The sequence below is a fragment of the Miscanthus floridulus genome, chromosome 18, assembly GCF_019320115.1.
Source record: "Miscanthus floridulus cultivar M001 chromosome 18, ASM1932011v1, whole genome shotgun sequence".
NCBI lineage: Eukaryota > Viridiplantae > Streptophyta > Magnoliopsida > Poales > Poaceae > Miscanthus > Miscanthus floridulus.
The window spans coordinates 65,352,427-65,375,147 of record NC_089597.1 but is presented as its reverse complement, the minus strand read 5'-3'; the positions used below and the strand labels follow the sequence as shown (position 1 = coordinate 65,375,147).

The window sequence follows — 22,721 nt, the reverse complement described above, 5'->3', positions numbered from 1 at the left end:
TATACGATTTCAGTGACCGCTGCTATATTCAGTGGGCTCACTATTTCCCTGTACTATGCTAGCTAACCGTGGCTACCTATATTACTCAGTGGATGCTTCGGTCGATATACGCGCCTCTGCTGCTGCCACAGCGAGGTTCCGCCGATCAACACCACGTATGTACCCTACTGTGTATAACCTCATGTGAGGCAAGAATGTTGTATAAATCTTCATCTTACCTATTCTGTCCTTCGACCAGGAAATAACTCGTCATATCCTATTCAAAGTACTGATCCAGCACAGTGTAGGCAGAAGAGGAGAAAGCTCCTAAAGCAGCATCGTCGTATTTGGGGAGGTACTGCAGCAAGCCCTACAGCAAATAGTCGTTTCGTGACTTAGCCCTACAATATGGTTCACTCCTATACCCTGTTTACAGGTGCAGCCTCAGCATATAGTGCTACCTTACAGTGTGCTCAGTTCGATGATGATTTCGTAGAGGCTCTTAAAGGTAATGGCCGTACCTTTGTATGCTGCGTCTATCTTTTCCATCATCACCAGCCCTACCTAAGGATGCTGACCTCATCTATGTTTAATTCTCTCTTACATATGCATAAACCAGTTTCTTATCCTGGAAGATCATACCATGGACCACCTGCCCAACAGTGTTCTAACTACAAAGCCGTTTTCTGGAACGCTGAAAGTGTTGGTAAAGAGGCACGCACCTCTTCTGGATCACCTATTTACAACAAGTGTTGTAAAGGAGGCCGAATTGTTATTCCTCCGTTCCTTCCTAGGCCTGAACCCTTAGCATCTTTGGCAAGATTTGATGGAGGATCGGTCTCTAACAAGTTTATGAAGAATATAAGACGCTACAATTGTCTTTTTGCATTCTCCTCTATGGGAGCCAAGATAGATCGAACCATGAATGATGGCAGGGGGCCTCCGGTGTTTAAAATCTGTGGACAGATTCATCACCGCATCGGTTCTTTGATACCTCCACATGGTCGCCCTCTGAAATTTATTCAGCTATATGTGTATGATACATCCGCCGAGGTTGAGAACAGAATTGCCTCATTAGAAAGCGAAGACACAATAGCATCAGATCTAGATCCTACTATTGTACAATCTTTAGTTCATATGTTGGATGAACATAATTTGTTTGCAAAGCAGTTTAGAATGGCCAGGGACAGATTTGCAGGCAATGACACTGAAGATTTTGTCATTCGCATTGTTGGTCCAAAAAACGGAGATCCGCCTCAGTACAGTTTACCAGCTACAGATCAATTGGCCATGCTTGTGGTTGGTGATTTTAGCCGTGAAGAATTTGAGCGGGACATTATTGTGCAGAAACAGACAGGAGATCTAGATCAAATCTCTGCTTTGCATCCTGCTTTCATGGCGCTTTAGTATCCTCTATTGTTTCCATATGCTGAACGTGGTTGGCAGACCGGTGTTTTATATACTGGTGCCACTCAATCAGCAAAGAATGCTCATGTAAAGCTAACCATGCAAGATTACTACTGCTATATGTTCCACTATCGAAGAAATGAGCCCAATCCTTATTTATGTTATGGACCATTATCAACTCAGGCCAAGGTTGATGCCCGGGCCTGCGTCGATGAAAACAGACTCAAATATATAATGGATCACCAGGCTGATATCAGAATGGAAAGTATTCAAGGAATCTGTGATGCTATTAGCAGAGGTTCCGAACAAGGAAGTGAGGTTGGTAAAATGACCGTATTACCGGCATCATATACAGGCGGTAGACGTTATATGATACAAAATTATCATGATGGTATAGCTATCTGCCGAGAATACGGTCCCCCTGATTTCTTCATTACATTTACATGTAATCCTAAATGGTTAGAGATTTATGAGGCTATCTTTGAGCCTGGACAGACACCAGCTGATAGGAATGATATAATTGTCCGAGTGTTCAACATCAAGTTAGAAGAACTTCTGCATGATATTAGATGTGGTAAACCCTTTGGACCTTCCAGCGCAGGTATAATCGTCTACGGATAGAAAAACCATTCTTTCTATCTACATCCATTTGTCAACTAGCTCTTCCAGATCCTAAATATGCCCTATTCAAATGCAGTGCTCCACACTGTAGAGTTCCAAAAACGCGGACTTCCACATGCGCACATAATCCTTTGGACTTCGAGAGATACATCTGATCCGACTTCTGCGATGATAGACAAATATGTATCTGTAGAAGTGCCTGATCCAAAAAATGATCCACTAGGCTATGCTCTTGTTGCAGAGCACATGACACATGGACCCTGCGGTCAAACCAATCCTAGATGTCCATGCATGAAGAACAATAAGTGTTCCAAGCATTTTCCCAAACCATACCAGCCTGCAACTACAGTTAGTTCTATTGGCTTTGCTGTGTACAAGAGACCTGAGAACAATCTCTTTGTTTGCAAAGGACGCCTCCAAATGGATAACAGATGGGTTGTTCCATATAACATGTTCCTCCTTAAAAAATATCAGGCACACATCAATGTTGAGTGGTGCAATAAAACTACATTCATCAAGTACCTCTTCAAGTATGTAACCAAAGGAGCTGATTGTAGCAAGGCCTATCTACAACGAGTCAAGAGAGCCCAGCAGGCGCCGTATGATGATGAAACGAAGACTATAAATGAGATAAAAGAATATCTTGACTGTAGATATATCTGTGAGCAGGATGCATGTTGGAGAATGTTTGGATATGATATTCATAGACACTATCCAGCAGTAGAAAGAATGCCTGTACATCTTCCAAACGAGAATTTCATAACTTTTAGTGCTAGAGCAAAGATGGAGAGATTAGTGTCTACCGAGTTTTTAAAAAGAACAATGTTAACTCAGTGGTTTGTCTGCAACGAGCTTTTTCCTGAAGCTAGAGCATTGACCTATCCTGAGTTTCCTTCCAAATGGATATGGGATCAAAGAGATAGAAGGTGGACAAAGAGGAAACAGCAGCATGGTAAGATAGGCCGTCTTCACTATGTACACCCGTCAGCTGGAGATCGCTACTATCTTCGCATGTTGCTGCTAACAGTTAAGGGTGCAACAAGCTATGACCATCTTAGATTCCACAACCGAACATATCATCGTACATTCAAAGAGGCGTGCATGTCGCGCGGCCTTCTTGGTGATGATCAGGAATGGTACAACGCTTTCGATGAAGCAGCAGCTTGGGCTACTTCACCACAGCTTCGTAGCTTATTTGTCACAATGATACTTTTCTGTGAAGTTGGTGATGAAAACACTTTCTTCGAAAAAATTTGGCACCATCTAGCCGACGATATCATCTACCAGTACAGAGATATGATTGGTGATCCTAATTATGTGTTAGCTGATTCAGTAGCTAGGGATTACCTTCTGGATGAGCTTTCCACTCTTTTTTCTCAGAGTGGCAGGAACATAGCTGAGTTCAGCTTACCTCCAAAGACACATGCTGACTATCCTGCTCAAAACAATCGCCTTGTCGAAGAAGAGCTATCGTATCCTGCTAATCCATTGATTGACATGAACAGTCCAGCTGCTTTCCTTAATGAAGATCAAAGAAATGCCTTCTATAAAATAGTCCGCAGAGTGCAACAGAATGAGCCCAGTTTTTTTTTTGTATCAGGATATGGGGGAACTGGTAAAACATATTTATGGAATCGAATAGTAAACTATCTCAGAGGACAAAAAAAAATTGTTCTTACTGTGGCATCGTCCGGAGTAGCGGCGCTGCTCTTGCCAGGGGGACGGACTGCTCATTCAAGATTCAAAATACCTTGTGAAGTAGAGGATGATATGATCTGTGATGTTAGCAGGGACACCATGCTTTCAGAGCTTATTGAACTTACAAGCCTTATTATTTGGGACGAAGCCCTTATGGCTAATAGAAAATGTTTTGAAGCATTAGACCGCACACTACGTGACATAGAAAGAGTAAAAAAACCTGAAGCTGCAAATATTCCGTTTGGTGGTAAGGTGGTCGTGCTGGGAGGGGACCTCAGGCAGATCTTACCTGTAGTTGAAGGAGGTAAAAACAAGACGTCATCAGTGCTGCTATAATCACCTCACGCTTGTGGGCTCATGTAGAGGTCCTCAGCTTAAATCAGAACATGCGATTGGTGTGTTCGCCAAATGATGCTCGCCAATAGCAGGAGGTCGCCCTGTTCAGCAGATGGATATTAGATATTGGCGAAGGTAAAACACCCTCCTTTTCAAAGGATGGAGAAGATGAAACAAGCTGGATTACAATACCTGAAGAATTGCTCATAGTGCCTGGTGAGGATAAACTTGCAGCCATTGTACAGTCAGTATATCCTAACTTTGAAACCAGGTACAGAGACCCTCTGTACCTTTCTCAAAGGGCCATACTAGCTCCAACAAATGAACTCGCATATACAATAAATCAGTACATGGTTCCCTTAGTTCACGGCAGAGAAAAAGAATACCTCAGTTCCGATACTATCGCCAAAGCCACTGCTCAACATGAAGCATATGATCTTCTGTATCCTATTGAGTTCCTTAACTCAATTAATGGTAATAACTTCCCACAGCATCGAATTGTACTCAAACAAGGAGTTCCTATAATGCTGTTGCGTAATCTCAATCAAAGAGCAGGCCTTTGCAATGGTACAAGGCTGACTGTAACCTCTATAGGAGAATGGACAATCGAGGCCAAAATTATGAATGGCCGCCATGCAAATCAAACATTTGCAATTCCACGAATTACTCTGTCTCTCAAAAGTAACAAGTGGCCATTTGTTCTACAGCGACGCCAATATCCTATAAGAGTTTGCTATGCCATGACAATCAATAAAAGTCAGGGACAAACATTATCAACTGTTGGCATCTACCTCAAAAAACCAGTCTTCACACATGGTCAGCTCTATGTAGCTGTTTCGCGAGTAACGACAAAACAAGGTCTCAGAATCTACATAGAAGATGATGATGGCAATCCTTCCAGTGACACAAGAAACATTGTATACAAGGAAGTTCTTCAGCATCTGCCTTAGCTACTAAATGCACAGTCATTCTATACTTACTTCGTACCTAAAATGGCCTTCATGCCTACGTCTCATCAGTATCCCCACATTTGGTCCTACTAATATTTACCGGTATAGTCTTATGTAGTACACAAATGAGGCTATAGGTCACTGTACATGTATGTATTTGCTTTGGAAAACCATGCCTATGTGCTTTGGCTTAATCAGCACTGACCATATGCATCGGTGTGTAGTAGCACCATGCAGTTGTACCTTTCTATGTAAACACCAGCGAAAAAAAGCTAACTTTTGGTGCTCATGATTTGCATCCCTGGCTCTACATCTTACACCACTGTGCCTCAGTGCATCTGGTTTCTCCTCACAATATATGTACGCATAAATAGCTTTATAAATTGCTGCTCTTTGTGTGTCAGATCCATCATGCAGGAACCAGTCTTTCTAGACAAGCTAGAAAAAGGACGCCATTCACATGGCATTGTTGTTCGAGTCATGAGGAAGTGGATCCACTACGAAAACAATGGACAGGGTCCACCTCAATACATTGGGATGGTTGTGGCGGACGCAAAGGTACTGATACTGATTCTTTACAAAATAAAGCAATACTATCTTTGTGTTAAACATAGCAATCACATTTTTACAATCATCAGAAACAGTACCTCCTACACATTGACATGCAATCTAATCAGCTTAGTACCTATGATGATAGGGAAATGCCATATATGCTGAGATTTCAGATGACCTCATCGATGGCAAAGCATATCTTTTCAATGTTGGCAAAGTTTATGTTGTTAAGAAATTCGTCGTCCAGAATGCCAAAAAAAGCTACAGACCAGTTGACAAGAACCTCATGATAGATATTACAGACTACACAACAGTTGAGCTTGTTCAGAATCCTCCACACTCAATTCCAGAGTACGTTTACAGAATCACTCCATTACGAGCCATTAGACCAACGCAGGTCGTATTCAACCTGACAGGTGACCTATTTGATCAATTATCGTTTCTACATAGATTTATCTTAGACATACTATATAGATCTGCTAACTAATAAGGTTGCATCAATCTTTTTACCAGATGTCCTTGGATATCTCATTAGGTATGAAGCAGCTCACACATTTGTTCCTAAGAACATGGAAAAGGCTAAAACACTAAGAGAAATCTACATTAAAGATTTAAGGTATATATCGCCTACCGTACAATAACTTAAATAACATTGCTTCTATCCTATTGCCTGATAGTCGACTTTGATGCAGCGAAAATACTATGAAGATTACCCTATGGGGTGAACATGCCACAAATTTTAGTATCGACAGCATATACGATGCTGCAGCTGGTAATCTTATTGTTTGCCTTGTCGTTGGTTGTATACCGCGTGAAGATTTCAAAAACAATGGTACAGCCTTCTTGTCAAGATTGGTCTCAACATTTCTGAATATATTTACATATACATTGAAGACTTGCATAGCTTTAGAATACATGAACTACAAACCATTTTATTCCTTGCTGCTGCAGATCAAGCATGCCTAACTGCAAGCTCAGCTTGCACTTACTATTTCAACCCTACCATTCCAGATGCCTGTGCTTATCACTCCAGGTATAGCCAAATGGACATCAGGCCAAATAGAAAAAAAAAACTAAAAATGCCTGAGCGCTTGTACTAATATGCTTTCTATCATCAGGTTCAAAGATACACCAGTCTACATCGAACAACCTGCACCAGAAGAAGAGGCAGTTCCACTTTCGGTCCAAGACATTCAGCTACCAGAAAGAACTATAGCTGACCTGAACCATATTGATCCCTTTGATGACATGGTAAGTAAACAATAAAAACCTATAAACTCATCCTCCTAAAAAGCACCCTGTTACAGATATTCCAGCCAAATTTGGTGGCTCTTTCAGCAATGCCATATGAGCTTTTTTGTTCAAGTCTGTAAAAAAAACAGAAACTATTAGAGTATAAAAACTCCTGAATTACTTGCTGCCGTGCAGGAAAGAGGACCGTACAAAGTTGCAGTAACAATTGTGTCTATCACAAACACTACTAACTGGTGGTACATGTCTTGCAAGCCATGCAAAAAAAGAGCTGATCAGCAGCTAGATGGTACCTACAGATGCCCAAAGTGTGGAGGCACAACAACAGTTCCTAGGTACCTTTTCAGTATTTTTTTCCCATTTCCAGTCCGTAAATTAACTGAATATTTTCCAACCTATCTACACCTTTCGTTATTTATAACTTCTACAGGTACCTATTATCATTTATTGCAAAAGATAACACAGATGAAGCACGCTTCTTTGCATATGATGATGAAGCAACCAAAATAATTCAAAAATAGTGCCAGGCATTAGTGAACCCATTGCATATAAAAGAAGGATTGCCTCAGGCAATGAACAACATACTTAACAAGACATATGTGTTATCAGTTGATCTTACTGACGAATCGTGCAAAAGTATGAAAAAAAAGGGAATACCAGGTCAAAGCAGTTTTAGACAGACCACCGAAACGCCCTCCGCTGCAGGTCATGGTAACATCTCAGTATCACCCGCCTCACACAACAAGCCCAACACCAATCATTGAGAGTCCAGAACATTCAGCAGATCTGCTTCTGATTGAGGCCGCTGAACACTCGGTAAGCAAATTTTACAGCTTCTTTAGCAAAACCATTCCAGCTGATCTACCTGTACTCCACTAACCAACTTTTTCGTCTTACAGACTCCAGCACATGATAGCGAGCTAGAACATGAAGCCTCCAAACATGATGTCGACAGGTACATAATAGTCCACCATTCTACACTTAAACTCCGCAGTAGATAGAGGCATGTATACTGGTTACAAGCAATATACATAATCAGTAAACAATCCCAATTTATGTAAGGTCACCAACAACACGGACAGGTGCTCGCAAGAAGCTCTTCGGCGACACTGATTCGGCCGAGCCTACAGACACACAGCAAGATCAGCGTGCCAAACAACCACGTCCATCCTCCTCAGAATCAAAATCAAAGAAGTATGCTTTAAAAAAATTTAACCTACCATCTTTTTTATGTCCGAACATCTGTACAGACAAACTCTAAACATAGATACCGAGTATAGTGCTAACTGGTTTTTTCCCAGGCAAAAAAAAAACCAGGAGACGATGCAGAGAGCCACTCGCTGGAGTAAGCCAACATCTACTTCTATGTGCTATTTGTCATGTCTGTGACAAAGAAGATGATTGTCGACATATAACAAGCTTTTGCGTCCCAAAAAAGACTGCTGTTCAAAGAAGTCAAACCTATATGTAAATTATCGAACTACAATGCATCGAACTCTGTGCTGCATGCATCAGCCTATGATGCATCAGCTTCTATGTACTATTTGCCATTTCTGTAATCTAGACATAGCTATGGGAACCACGTACTATGGATGTATCAGCTCAAACTGTCGCTATGAAATCTTGATGTTCCAGTTGTATATGAAACTATATTATCCTTTTGTAAATCCTAGATAAGTTATGCTAAAATGTTATCAGACAACTGTCGCAACTCTATTTTCTTACCAGTACCATGATCCACAGAGAATCAAAACCTCGCAAATTTCCTAAAAATATATCTATGTTACAAAATAAACCATAAAAACCAGCAGGTACCGACAATAAAACACGGTTTCCACCGATACATTCAAAAGCAATTCCTACGGGCGCGCGAATGCGCGCGCCACCATACTAGTTGTATACAAAATGAAATGTACGAGGACGAAGGAGCGCTTCTGATGTGCTTTTGCCACTGTGAGTCCAAATGCCTCTTATACACGAGGGGCCAAGACGGCCAATCGATTTTGAATGGCCCGGCTGGATAACCCATCCGGGCGTCACCTTGCACGTTTTATTTTGTGAATTGTCAGGTACCGTGGTACACGTATGGGCCAAATCAACCAATGTGCACGGGCACGTTACGGACTGGCCATTGGCCAATGCAGAGGCACGGGGCACGGCATGGTTGGCGCGGCCTAGCGCCCGGCGAGTACACGCGCACTACTAGTCAGCTATGTTTGCACAGACAAGCGGTGGAGCCACCAACTATCGCCGGCATGCACCGGGCCGAACTGGCCTCTCTTCTCTAGTACTACATTTTGATGCCTGTTTATTCCCCTTTTTTCGAAAAGATTACTATTTATTTCCTGTGCGGTTAGGCCATGTATGGACCGTGATGCTTTTCGCCTATAATTATACTACCAGGGCATGTGCCCTTCGCTGCGCCGGTTTTATTTTGTGTGAGAAGTAAAAGGGGAAAGTGAATTGTGCACTCGCGAAACAGTGTATAACAGTTTTAGGTCCTGTTCGATTCCCAGCTCCTAAATCTAGGCAGCTAAACTGCATCCTAAATTTTAGTAAGACCATGTTTGGTTAGGTGACTAAACCTGACATGTACATATTTATAAAGACCAAAACACCCCTCATTAATGCTAACTTGATGCCCCTGGCTCGCTGGGCTGCTGCTGTACCTGCGCCCGTCGTCGTCCCTTTCCCTTTCCGCAGCGGCATGACGGTGCCTTTCCCTTTCCTTGCGTCGGAAGTGGTCTAGCACCGAGTCTGCATCCACCGAGTCCACCGGATGATGATGGTGGTTGTCCCCGCTCTGCCTCGACCTCACCACAGAGGAGCTCGTGGCGGTGGCGGCGTCGCTGATGAGTCGCACCTCCCGCACCGCGGCGGAGTGGGAGGCAGACTCGTCGTCCTTGCTGCGGAGGAAGGCCTCCATCTCCGCCTACAGGCGGTTGAGGTGCGTGTACTTGTTCTCGAGCGCGAGCTTGGCATCGGAGAACTTCATCTGGACGTGCTCCTCCCGCCACACCTCGGCCATCTGCAGCATCCGTCGCTTCTCCTCCATCTCCTCCCGCATGCGCAGGCACTCCTGGCGGAGCAGCTCCACCACGGCCTAGTCCTCCTCCACCTCCCGGGTGAGCTCAGAGCAGGCGTCCTCCATCAGCTCCCGCGCCTTGCGCTCCATCTCGTAGCTCTGCGCCTGCTGCTTCGCCGTCGCCCGCGCCTCCGCCAGGTCGCGCAGCAACCTGGCGTTGGCCTGCTCCAGCTACCGCTAGCGGACCCGTGGCCGTCCATGGCGAAAGCGGTGAGCGGAGGAGCTGCTACGCCGGCGGAGGGGTTGGGAGGAGCGGCAGCGGCATGGAGCGAAGTAATGGCGGCGGCGGGAAAAGCAGAGGAGAGCGAGCGCGAGAGGGAGAGAGTGAGCGAAGTGGTACCGGTGCGCTCGAACAGGGCACATTGATGAAGGGCAAGCCCTGTCCAGACGTGGTTTTAGGAGCTGCTAGTAAGATTTAGGTGACTAGCTGACTAAAGGCTATTTAGTCTCTTTCAGTAAAGATGTTTGACAAAAAAAATTACTAAAAGGACTAAAAGCTACTAAATTTAAGAGGTGCTAGGTGAACCAAACACCCCCTTAGTTACTATCTTGTAATAGTATGAGAAACATTGTATAAAAATGTTGAACAGTGTCTGTTTGACTGAGAGTTGCACCGGGCTGAACTGGCCTCTCTTCTCTAGTACTACATTTTGATGCCTTTTTATTCCCCTTTTTACGAAAAGATGACTATTTATTTCTTGGTTAGGCCGTGTATGGACCATGATGCTTTTCGCCTATAATTATACTACCAGGGCATGTGCCTTTCGCTGCGCCGGTTTTATTTTGTGTGAGAAGTAAAAGGGTAAACTGAATTGTGCACTCACGAAACAGTGTGTAACAGTTTTGGTTAGTATCTTCTAATAGTATGAGAAACAGTATATGCAAATGGTGAACAGTGTCTGTTTGACTGAGAGAGCTCCATTTTATTCCTGCATGAGGAAGTATATATGAGAAACAGTGTATAAAAATGGTGAACAATGTCTGTTTGACTGAGAGAGCTTCAATTTATTCCTGCATGAGGAAGTATATATATAGCGCCCGACGAGTGCACGCGCACTACTAGTCAGCTATGCTTGCACAGACAAGCGGTGGAGCCACCAACTATCGGCCGGCATGCACTGGGCCGAACTGGCATCTCTTCTCTAGTACTATATTTTGTTGCCTGTTTATTCCCCTTTTTATGAAAAGATGACTATTTATTTCCTATGCGGTTAGGCTGTGTATGGACTGTGATGCTTTTCGCCTATAATTATACTATCAGGGCATGTCGCTTGCGCCGGTTTTATTTTTTATGAGAAGTAAAAGGGGAAAGTGAATTGTGCACTCACGAAACAGTGTGTAACAGTTTTGGTTACTATCTTCTAATAGTATGAGAAACTGTGTATAAAAATATTGAACAGTGGCTGTTTGACTGAGAGAGCTCTAATTTATTCTTGTATGAGGAAGTATATGAGAAACAGTGTATAAAAATGGTGAATAGTGTCTGTTTGACTGAGAGAGCTCCAATTTATTCATGCTGCACGAGGAAGTAATATATATATGCGCTAGCCTACCAACCTACTTAATAAGTTCAATTATGTAGATTGCCACGAGTGGTATACAAAATGAAATGTACGAGGACGAGGAGCGCTTCTGGCGTGGTTTTGCCGCTTAGTCCAAATGCCTCTTATCCCCGAGAGGCCGAGATGACCAATCGACGAATGGCCCGGCTGGCCAACCCATCAGGGCACCGCGCGCCTCGCACGTTTTATTTTGTTAATTGTCACGTACTGGAATATCACCGTGTCAGGCGGTACACCTGTGGGCCAAATCGACCAACATGCATGGCTCCGCAGCAAGCGAGAATGAGGCTTGTGTAGTTCGTTACTAAAAAATTTACACCCCGTCACATCGAATATTTGATATATGTATAGAGTATTAAATATAGACTAAAAATAACTAATTATACAGATTGTGACTACTTTACGAGACGAATCTTTTAAGCCTAATTAGTTCATGATTTGACAATAAATGCTACAGTAACACATGTGATAATGGTGGATTAATTAGACTTAATAAATTCGCCTCGCGGTTTACTGATGGATTCTGTAATTTATTTTTTTATTATGATCTAAACATCTTATACGACACTTTCATATAACACCCGACGTGCCTAAAACTTTACGTCGTGAAACTAAACTAGGCCTAAGACGGGATGGACCGGTCGTGGCTGGGCACGGCGCGGCAAGGGCTGGCGCACCCTGGCACCTGGCGGGTGCACGCACCCTACCTGTCAGCTGTGCTCGGACGAGCAGTGGGGCCGCCGACTGCTAGCTGGCATGCACCCGATGAGCACCGGGCCAAACTGGCCTCTCTTCTCTCAGCCTGTTCGCTTATTGGTTTCAGTCAGGACTTATCAGTCAGCCAACAGTATTTTTCTCTCATAACAAATCAGCACTAGCCGGGCTTATCAGCCCAAAAATCAACCAACCAATAGGTCGTCTAGTACTACGTGTTGATGCTTTTTTTTTTGGAGAAAAGGTGCATGTTTATTCCTTGGGCAGTTAGGCCCTATATGGACCGTGATTTTTTTGCCTGTAATTATTCTACCACGGCAGGCGCCCTTCGCCGCGCGTGATTTTATTTTGTGTGAACAGTAAAAGGGAAAAGGGAACTACGGTTAGTAGAGAGGAAACAGTGTTAAACAACGTAAAGGTGGCAATGGGGCCCCGATCCCCGATTCCCCGCGGGGAATTCCCCTATTAAGGGATGGGGATGGGGCCAGATTGTTCCCCACGGGGATGAATTTGGTAGAAAATCTATCCCCGTCCGGGACGACGGGGACGGGGATGATTAGCGTGCTCCCTGGCCCTGATCCCCGCCGCCCCGCCGCCCCGCCAAGGCACCAGCGTCCAGGCCCATGTAACGGCCCACGTACTGCAACCGAGTATATATACGCACCACTGACTCTCTAACCCTAATTGCCCCAATCCTCAATCTGACGAGCCGCATCTCTCCGTGTTCCCTTCCTCCGCTCCGACGCTAGATGCGCCGCTATCTCTCCTCGGCCTGCATCTCTCCATGGCTCGCGCACGCCGCTGGCTCCACCGCGTCCCCGCGCCCAGCTCCACGGCACACCCAGCTGCTGGCCTCCACGACCACGACGCTTCCTCTCGCAGTCTCGTGCCATGTCCGCGCCGGAGCTGCTTTCGTCCCCCGCCTGCCCGCCAAGCCGCAGGCCCCCGCACGCCTAGATCCCGCACACGTCTACCTGCGCGAGCAACGGCGAGGTCGCAACGGCGTACCCGCAGACTTTCACTGCGCTCCTTGCCGCCAAGTCCTCCCTCTCCGAGTCTCCGACCCCACCTCCACGCTCGTCGCTTGGGACCCAACGACTCTCCCCGTCGCTCTGCCGCTGGCCGCACCTCCTCTGCTCCAACCGCTCCTCCGTCTCCGATGCCCATGCCCCGGCCGTCGTCGCCTCGCTCGGCCAGCCCCAGCCACTCCCGCAGCCGCCAGAGTCCTAGGTGCAGACTGTAACACCTCGGGTGTTTAAATATTAAAATCTGACATGTCATCATATGCATTGCAAAGCATTTGGCATTTGGTGAAAACTTTGAGATGCATACTCTAATACAAGTTTATATTTATGTGGTATGTGTTGCATTGTATTGTTTGACTCAAGTTCAAAGTTTGTTTGGATTTTGAATTTTTCAAGAAAACCCCGCTTTTCAGCATTTAAAATCCTACCCTGAAAATCCATTTCAAAATCTAAGCATATTTTGGGGTTGAGCCCAAAAGAAAAAGTGTAGAGCTTGGCAAGTTATACAAAGTTTGTTTTTGGAGTTTTCAAAGTTGTTATGAAAAATTTGAAGTAATTTGAAAAGGCGAGATTCTTTAAATGTTCCCTTTTTTAATTCAAATTTGCATTTCAAAATGTAGACCGAATTAGGGGATGGTTATAAAAGCAAAGTTGTAGAACTTTAAATTTGGAGCAACTTTATTTTTGGAGATTTTTGAGTTGTTACATAAATTTGGGAGTAATTTGGATTTTTAAATCAAATGGCAGTTTTGGTAATTTTGATGAACAGTAACTGTGGAAGCCAACTCACCGTCCACGATCTTCCTTCCGCTTCCAGACGCAACGGTGGCCGCCCTTGGCCTCGCGCTGGCATGGGAAAGGCTTCTGCGTGGCTTCTCCTTGCTTCTGAGCCACTCTATAAGGACTTCACCGTCGCCATTTTTCGTCACTCTCCTCCTCTATTTTTCCAGTCGCCATCGCCGTTGCTCTGTCGTGCGTTTGCCGTCGCCGCAGTGCCTCCACCATTTGGTAAAGCTTGTTCAAGCTCCGCCTACTCCTTGCACACCTAGCCAACCGAGTCTTGGTGCCTGATTCCACTGGGAACCCGCTGTGCACGCCTTTCTTCCTCGCGGCCGGCAACCTCACCGTCGTGCTTGCGCCATCGTGGCCAGCGCTCTACGGTGAGCCGTTGCTCTTGCTCAGTGTACCTCCAGCTTCACCTTGATGCCGTGGTTCTTAATACCTTGTTGCTTGATAGTTTTGTCCACCGCAGTCGCTAGAGCACCACCACCGTCGACGTTTTGCTCCGCCGTGGTTGCTCGGATCGTCGACCTGCTTCAACGTTACTTCTCCAGCCCGTTCTTTGCTCCATCGAGCTCGGGGTGAGCTACTAGTGCTTCCTATGCACGTCGAACCACTCATCCGTTGCTCTTCCGATCCAGCTTTATGCTCCAGTGCGTTTGGGGTGAGCTCCAGGTTCTTTTCTGAGTTGTTTGTGTGAGCTCCAGGTTCTTTTCTGAGTTGTTTGTGTGAGGTGGTTTGAAAATGAAATTTTCCTTTTTCAGATATGATTGAATAGTGTTGTAATTTGTTATTTTTGTGTAGATTTATTTAGAGCTCCAAAAATTATGAAAATTTTTGTGTGACCTCTCTGTGATGTATATTATTTAGAAAAAATATAAAATGATACTTTTCAGTAATTTTTGAATGTGATAAAAATTGCTCAATTAATTGATAAATGAGTTTTCATGATTTTTCTAGGCTTAATTAATTATCAAAAAATTATGAAAATTGTTTTTCCACTTAGTTATCATGTGGTGAACCTTTACAAAAAAAATTTGAGCTCAATTGAAACAAGTTGATTTATTTCATAATTTTGAATTAAATAATTAATTCATAAAAGCAAATATTAACCTCTAATGATTTAGGTTTGGATTGAATTTTTGATTGAGTGATGACTTTGTGTCATTAGTTGGTAATGATCCTTGGCAATTGAAATAAGTTTTATGAATATGTTTAATTAGTTGTTAATTGGCATCCATCATCGAGCATCATATTTTGTATCTCGCATCATGTTAAACATGGCATTGTTATTACGTGTAGTGAACGAAGGTGAACACGTGGTAGTTAATCAAGTTGTTGAGGAGGTTAATCCGTCTATTGAAATCGGATCGAATACTTGTGAAACGTCACAGGAGCCGGACTTTTCCGTCAACGAAGGCAAGCCCCAGATGCATATAACCCTACCTTGTATTTTATAAATTAATTTTGCTTTTGCTTTCCGTTACTGCATTAAGTGATTAGGAGTTAAGTAAGAGCCTAATTGGGTGCATTACCCCCCTTGTTATTCCATATTTACCATATTACCAGTTTTAAACTCGTATATGCCTAGTTTTGCTTAGCTATGCGTAGAACGATGAAAGTCGGGTGACTACCTGCCACCTGCAAATAACAAACGGAACATTGGTTAATTATGTTAGCATGTGATATGGGAATGTGGAGTAATAAATCTAGACCGGGCGGACTCGGTGAGTGTGAGCCACCTGACATGGAGGTCTTGTGAGTGGGGTCTTTCCGCCTGTGTCGATTAAGGCACGTCCGTTGTTGAATTGCATGAGGTGAGAATTTGTAGTACTAACCACATACTCCGGTAAGCCTTTGCTCGGCTATTCTATTATGAGAATGGCTACTCGCGCACTGGGAGTGGAGAGATGGCGAGAGTAGCGTGTACCCACGTGGCCATGGGCTGGAATGGTGGAGTACTGTATTCTCGGGTGGCGCGGACCCGTTCTTGTTTTAGAGGATCCGAGGGTAGGTTGGCATATGTAGGTCTGGAACCTGCATATGTCGTGTGGTCTGGAATTCCCAGCTGGGTTTATAATCGGTTCGAATCGTCGTTGCTCCTCGATTATGGAGACTCAACTCACTGTTCATCATCGTAGTATTAATAACTAGAACTTGAATAAGGCTTGTGAAGGTGTTGGATATGAAGTTTCATGATCTCAGTGCGGATCGTGTCAGCTATGTATATAATTCTTAAGAAGTTTTCCTTTTTAAAGAATTTTGTTAAAGAGCTTTTACGCAAAAGAACTTTGATTATTGTTAAAGCCATACCTTGAATCCCATGAGCCGGCATTCCTAAGTTCTATCAGTTTTATTTCAGTTAAGTCTTGTTGAGTACTTTTGTACTCAGGGTTCATTGACCCCTTGTTGCAGGTGAGCCTCATGAGTAGATCTGTTTTGGCTCGTGCTGCATGACTATTGTTCGTTCTGACGATGAGAAGTAAATGTGTGATCCTTGGGCAGGATGCTTAATTTGTGTGTAATGTATATATGTTAATTATGCCACTCCACTACTACTATGGTTTGTAATAATTATCGAACTTAGTTTGTAAGGTTTGAAACAACTAGTTTGTAAACTATGTTATCGTAAGACTTCCGCTGTTTTTTACTCTGGTACTGATATTTGAATAAATGTTGTAATACTGCATTGACTCTGTAACGTGATCCTGCTCGGAAATTGTGGATGATTCGGGGTTCCCCGAGGACACCCGACAGTCTTTTTAAGTTAATGGAAACATATGCATAGATGTCAAAGGTCGTCGGACAGTGACAGGTGCATGTGGGCCCTATAACTTAGGAGGTTCTGCCACACAGACGCCGACCATGGCCTGGGCGCGATTCATGCCGTCGCGTGTCCTCGCCCCAAGCTCCTCCGTCCTCCCTTGCATGCAGCATCCCGGCGCTGCTGCCTAGTACGGGGACGGGGACCCCGTCGGGGATGGATTCCCCGCTCGGGTTCGGGGATGGGGAGATAATGTCCCCCGTGACCTTTGATGGGGACGGGGACGGGGAAAATCTTTCCCAACGGGGACGGGGATGGGAAGACAATACCCGACGGGGAATTCCCTGTTGACATCTTTATGTAATAGTGTTGGATAGTGTCTAACAGTATGAGAAACAATGTATAAAATGTTGAACAGTTCCTGAGGGAAGAGAGCTCCAATTTATTCCTGCATGAGAGAGTATATATCAAATCAATGCATGTAGACTAGCCTACCAAACTACTTAATACGTTAAATTATGTAGATTACCATGAGTTGTATACAAAATGAAATGTACGAGGATGAAGGAGCACTTCTGGAGTGCTTTTGCCCCCGCTGCTGCCGAGCTTGCCTCCGGCCAACCTGCCACCACCGCCGTGTTTACCTGCCTCCCTAAGCCCCTCCTTTCTAAGCATGCAGCCATTGGAACCTTGAAACCCGAACCCAGAAGGAGGATGAACGGTGTCGCCTAAAACCTTTGCATTCAAATTGAACTTAAGTTAAAATGAAAAAATGTGATAGGAGAGGTCATAACTTCTGGTAGAAAATTAATTAAAATTTTTAACATATCTTTTATAAATTTTATGCTCACAATGTTAATTAACTATTAAATGCCTAACCTATAAAAAATAATAATGTATTTTTGTAACATAGGTTATGATGTCATCTATCACCCTAAAAATTTGAACTTAAAACTCAACTAGTTTGTAGAGAAATAACAAAGAAAAATCTTCCAAGGGGTAGATTGATGAACCAACTTAAATATATTTGGGTGTAAATTAAAAGAATATATAGGTTAGCGGATTATCCGAATTGCTTTAGAAGGGATGGAGCAAATTAGACTGTTGCCAATATTCAGGGCTTGTTTAGATCGCAGGGCTAAAAATTAGACTAACTTAACATGAGCTAATTATAGGGGTTAATAGACTCTAACCATCAATTAACCCTCATTAGCTCTTTTTTTTTAAAAAAAATGGAATATATTAATATCCTAGCTTCTGCATCGACTAATGCATATAGCTGTTCCTTATTACAAACATGAGCACTGCATCCCAAGGAATCTCAAACACAAAGTTTTGAGCCATAGAGAATAAAAATATTATTTTCAAATTCCATATCTATAAAGCAATTCTATTGCTAAATCTCTAACCGTGTCTTACAAACACCTCCATCACGGTTGTCTCAATATTACTACATCCCATCTTCATCGCCTGACGATCCTCCTCCTTCTGTAATAGGACCAGGACCTGGTCCAGTAGGTCCCCTGAACATAGCCTGCAAATAAGATGGGGATAGGACCTTGTCAAACACTATATCATTCCGAGTTAGCCATAATGCCCAACAAATTACACTTGCACCCATAAGAATCTGAGATTTCAGTTTTCTATTTATCCCTTCCAACTAACCTATAAACAACTATGTATGCTAGTTGGAGGTATTAAATTAAAGGAAACTTGAACAATTCTCCATATGAATTTAGCAAAATGACAGTCAAAGAGTAAGTGTTGCATAGACTCATCTGAAGAACAGAAACAACACTTCCTATCTCCTTGCCACTGGCGCCGTGTTAAATCATCCTTTGTTAAGTGTACCACATAAAGGCTTTGATTTTGAGATGTAGTTTCAGTTCCCAGATTAATGTGTTATATGGTATAGCTTCTGCTACTAATAAGGCTCTGTATATGGATTTGACTGAAAATAACCTATTCTGATATAGCCCCACACAAAATGGTCCCTCTGTTTTGTTAATTGAACATAGCTCTTGTTACCATAGAATTAGCTCACATTTAGGCTATTTAATTGGTATAAAAAATATGGGCTAATTATTAGCTTCCTAATCCAAACAACCCCTTAAACTAGTTCAGCTGCTACCCATGTTTTTTTTTTGCAAATTACACATACACTCCCAACGCACGTACACTAACCCCTTATGAACGCACGTACACAAACCCTTTCCCTATAAGCATCTTCGAAGACTGGCCCGACAAATCTTCGAGATTGACGAAGTCACCACGGACGCCTCGTTGTCGACGGGAACGTCGCCTTCAATTAAATCACAGCACAGTTAAATTCTGAAAAATTCGCTCAAATAAACAGTCAAACCTATGTATTTGTAAATAATTGTAATGCGTGCCGACATGCATTGTGTGCGTAGCGTGGTGTGTGCAACTGAGCATCAGTGTGTCTGCGTGTGCCACGACTCCATGAAACTAAGGTGAGCCGCAACCTTGTCTTGCATTGCATCACCTCATCGTTACCTTCACAGTTGAACGGTTCAACCCTGGGCAAGACGAGTATGGAACGAGGCAGCCTCACATTACCGAGCACAGCACAACAGTGTCCAACATTTGCTCTCGGCTAGTCGCGTCGCGTGTCCACACACGTTCACACCGCGCATAAAATCCTCCGACTCCGAGGCGGTCAGGGCCAGCCACACCAACCACACGCACGCCGGCCCGCTCCAGCCCATTCTTCGGCCCGGCCTGCAGTCACCAAGCAAACAGAGCGGCTCCGCCTTCGGCGTCCCCGCCGCCGCCGCTCCGTCGGGCTTGATGAGCCTCAGCTCCAAGCTCTTCGCGTTGCTCCGCAAGTCCCGCGCCCTCACCACCACCAGCACTGCCGCCGCAGCCGCCGCGACGGCCTCCGCGACGGCGTCGGCCAACGGGATGGAGGAGGCTGTCGCCGCGGCGGGCCCGCTGCGCACGCGCGTCTGCATCATCGGCAGCGGCCCAGCCGCGCACACGGCGGCCGTCTACGCCGCGCGCGCTGAGCTCAAGCCCGTCCTCTTCGAGGGCTGGCTCGCCAACGACATCGCCGCGGGGGGACAGCTCACCACCACCACCGACGTCGAGAACTTCCCGGGCTTCCCCGACGGCATCCTCGGCGCCGACCTCATGGACCGCTGCCGCGCGCAGTCGCTCAGGTTCGGGACCAAGATCCTCACCGAGACCGTCACCTCCGTCGACTTCTCCGCCCGCCCCTTCCGCGTCGCCTCCGACGACACCGTCGTGCACGCCGACTCCGTCGTCGTCGCCACGGGCGCCGTCGCGCGCAGGCTGCACTTCGCCGGCTCCGACGCCTTCTGGAACAGGGGCATCTCTGCCTGCGCCGTCTGCGACGGGGCTGCACCTATCTTCCGGAACAAGCCCATCGCCGTCGTCGGTGGCGGGGACTCCGCCATGGAGGAGGCCAACTTCCTCACCAAGTACGGCTCGCAAGTGTACATCATCCACCGCCGCAACGCCTTCCGGGCGTCCAAGATCATGCAGGCGCGCGCGCTCTCCAACCCCAAGATCAAGGTCGTCTGGGACTCCGAGGTCGTCGAGGCCTACGGTGGTGCGGAAGGAGGCCCGCTGGCTGGCGTCAAGGTCAAGAACGTCGTCACCGGCGAGGTCTCCGACCTCCAGGTGGCCGGTCTCTTCTTCGCCATCGGTCACGAACCGGCGACAAAATTTCTTGGAGGGCAGCTCGAGCTCGACACTGATGGGTATGTGGTGACCAAGCCCGGCTCCACGCACACCAGTGTGAAGGGGGTCTTCGCAGCTGGGGATGTCCAGGACAAGAAGTACCGCCAGGCCATTACTGCCGCTGGATCAGGTATAAGCTTCATTGTGGTTTTTTAATGCTGCTATTTTGGTATTCCATGATCCCAATAGTGATTTGCGCAATTATGGGGTTGTGTTCTTTTTTTTTATGTTGCATCCATGTTATATGCTAGGAAATGGCATTGGTGGATCCTGAAATGGAGCATGCCTCGTGTTAGTTTGTGGGGAGCTAATTGACATTATATAGTGAAGTACATCTCTAGCTAAACAAATATCCAATATCCAATTAGTAAACAGAGTGTCTATGTTATTATGCAATATTTTTGCTGTTTACACAAACAATAGCATCAACTTGTGACTACGTTTGTGATGCTTGATAAGATGGTGTTTGTGACTACAATTGTAACTAGGCAACAGTAGTTTAAACTATGATTTCTATTTGCATCCAATATGCTCAGTCGAAGAGGGTGTTGTGGTTGGTTCTGATCCCCATGATCTTTAGGTGGTTTATGCCATATTTTATGGAATTTCTGAACTACTGTGTGGTGGAATCTTATCTTTTAATTGTTTGCCTCTCAAATTTAGGGCATATACAAAAAAGGTCAGGAAAGGGTGGTGTGTTCATGCAACATTAGGTTGCTTGCAAGTTGAAATGACTTACAAGAATAAGAATTAGTCCTCTTTTTCAAGTTTGACCTTTACTCTTTAGGAGGTCTCCACAAGATTTCTCTCTCAGAGGCGTGAAACTTTCTCATTGTTTTATTCGAAACCTACCTTTATAAATGTTGTAGGCATTGAAAGCATATCCTTGCACCTTATTCCAGTACTGAGGTTCCCTTCTCTGTGATATTTGAGATTATCCAATATTGGTGGAATAACATAATTTTGCAATTACACTATGGTGATGTTTTTCAGTATCCCCTTGTGGAAATAGTATGCTAAATGATTTTCTTGCGATTAAGATTTAAGAGTACCAGCTGTTAACTAGTAGTTACATACTATTAAGTTTAATCCTTGAAACATTATTTATTAGTAATAACTTGATATAAACGATCTAGTTGGGCAATTAGGGCAGATAGATCTTGGACCAATGGCAATTATCATATGCCATGAGCAGCATAACTGTGAAACAACTAAAGGGATTATGGTTGGATTGATATGGTCTCTTACTCTTTTGTTCTGAATCATTGTGTTCACTGTTTTCATTGCCTTTTTTCTTTTTTTATTTACTTTTTTTTCGAACTGGGATTATACCCTTTCCCCATTACATAACTGAATTTTGCAATTAAACTATAGTGATGATTTTCAGTATCTCCGTATGGAAATAGCATGTTAATTAATTGTCTTGCAATCAAAATTCAATAGACACACCAGCAGTAAATTAGTAGTCAAATACTATAAGCTTATTCCTTGCAATATTTTTAATTACTTGATGCTAATGTTCTAGTTGGGCAATTAGGACAGATATACCCACCAAAGGTCAATTGTCATATGCTGGGAGTAGAGTAACTGTGAAACAACTTTTAAGGAACTATGTTTATGGTTAGAGGATTGCTATGGTCTCTTTTGTTCTGAATCATTGAGTTCTCTGTTTTGATTATCCTTTTCTCTTTATTAATTGAGTAACTGAGAAGTAATTTGCATCAATATCATTTATTCCTTAATGAAAAATCCATTCCAAGATTTAATTTATAATTTAAGCTACGTGGAATTTCGAAGAGCTACATGCATTGTTCCAGTCTGTTATCCCATCCTGAAACAGTGTCAGTTTCAAAATGCGATGCAGTCCCCATTGACAGTGTTTCTTGGTAGTAATATTATAACATGAGCAACTCGATTAAGAAAACTTTCTAATGGTAACCGCTTGGATGGTTCAGGTTGCATGGCTGCTTTGGATGCAGAGCACTACCTGCAGGTGGTTGGAGCACAGGAAGGGAAGACTGATTAACTATGTCTGGGCCAAGCGGCTCTTGGGCCAAGGAAAACTTCTCCAAAAGCTGCTCTCTAGTGGTATAAACGGCACATTATTTGGTTTATATTGGAAATTGATTTATATGAGCGTGCGGAAGCTTGTATAAATTATTCGCGTTGTTTACTACTACTAGTCATGCTTCTGGTTCCGCATGTGGAAGGAGGCAGGCTTTGCAGATATTGTTACGGAATGATTGCAATGCGTTGAGGCAGATTCTGACC

At 44.2% G+C, this 22,721-nt stretch overlaps 2 protein-coding genes and 1 long non-coding RNA gene across 3 annotated transcripts; all 3 read left to right on the top strand.

Moving 5' to 3' along the window:
- Positions 1-900: 900 nt before the first annotated feature.
- On the top strand, positions 901-6,230 carry LOC136523973 (uncharacterized). Its single transcript, XM_066517471.1, has 10 exons — positions 901-1,278; positions 1,387-1,473; positions 1,570-1,708; positions 1,850-1,987; positions 2,084-4,009; positions 4,252-4,312; positions 5,396-5,549; positions 5,689-5,959; positions 6,057-6,159; positions 6,221-6,230. The coding sequence occupies exons 1-10, from the start codon at positions 901-903 to the stop codon at positions 6,228-6,230; spliced, it is 3,267 nt and encodes a 1,088-aa protein (XP_066373568.1).
- A 285-nt stretch (positions 6,231-6,515) lies between these two features.
- Positions 6,516-7,109, top strand: LOC136519742 (uncharacterized). Its single transcript, XR_010775040.1, has 3 exons — positions 6,516-6,576; positions 6,662-6,794; positions 6,972-7,109. It is a non-coding gene; the product is annotated as an uncharacterized lncRNA (long non-coding RNA).
- Positions 7,110-19,496: 12,387 nt separating this feature from the next.
- Positions 19,497-22,721, top strand: LOC136520416 (thioredoxin reductase NTRA-like). Its single transcript, XM_066513919.1, has 2 exons — positions 19,497-20,580; positions 22,406-22,721. Exons 1-2 carry the CDS (start codon positions 19,536-19,538, stop codon positions 22,474-22,476), a joined length of 1,116 nt encoding a protein of 371 aa, XP_066370016.1. The 5' UTR covers positions 19,497-19,535; the 3' UTR covers positions 22,477-22,721.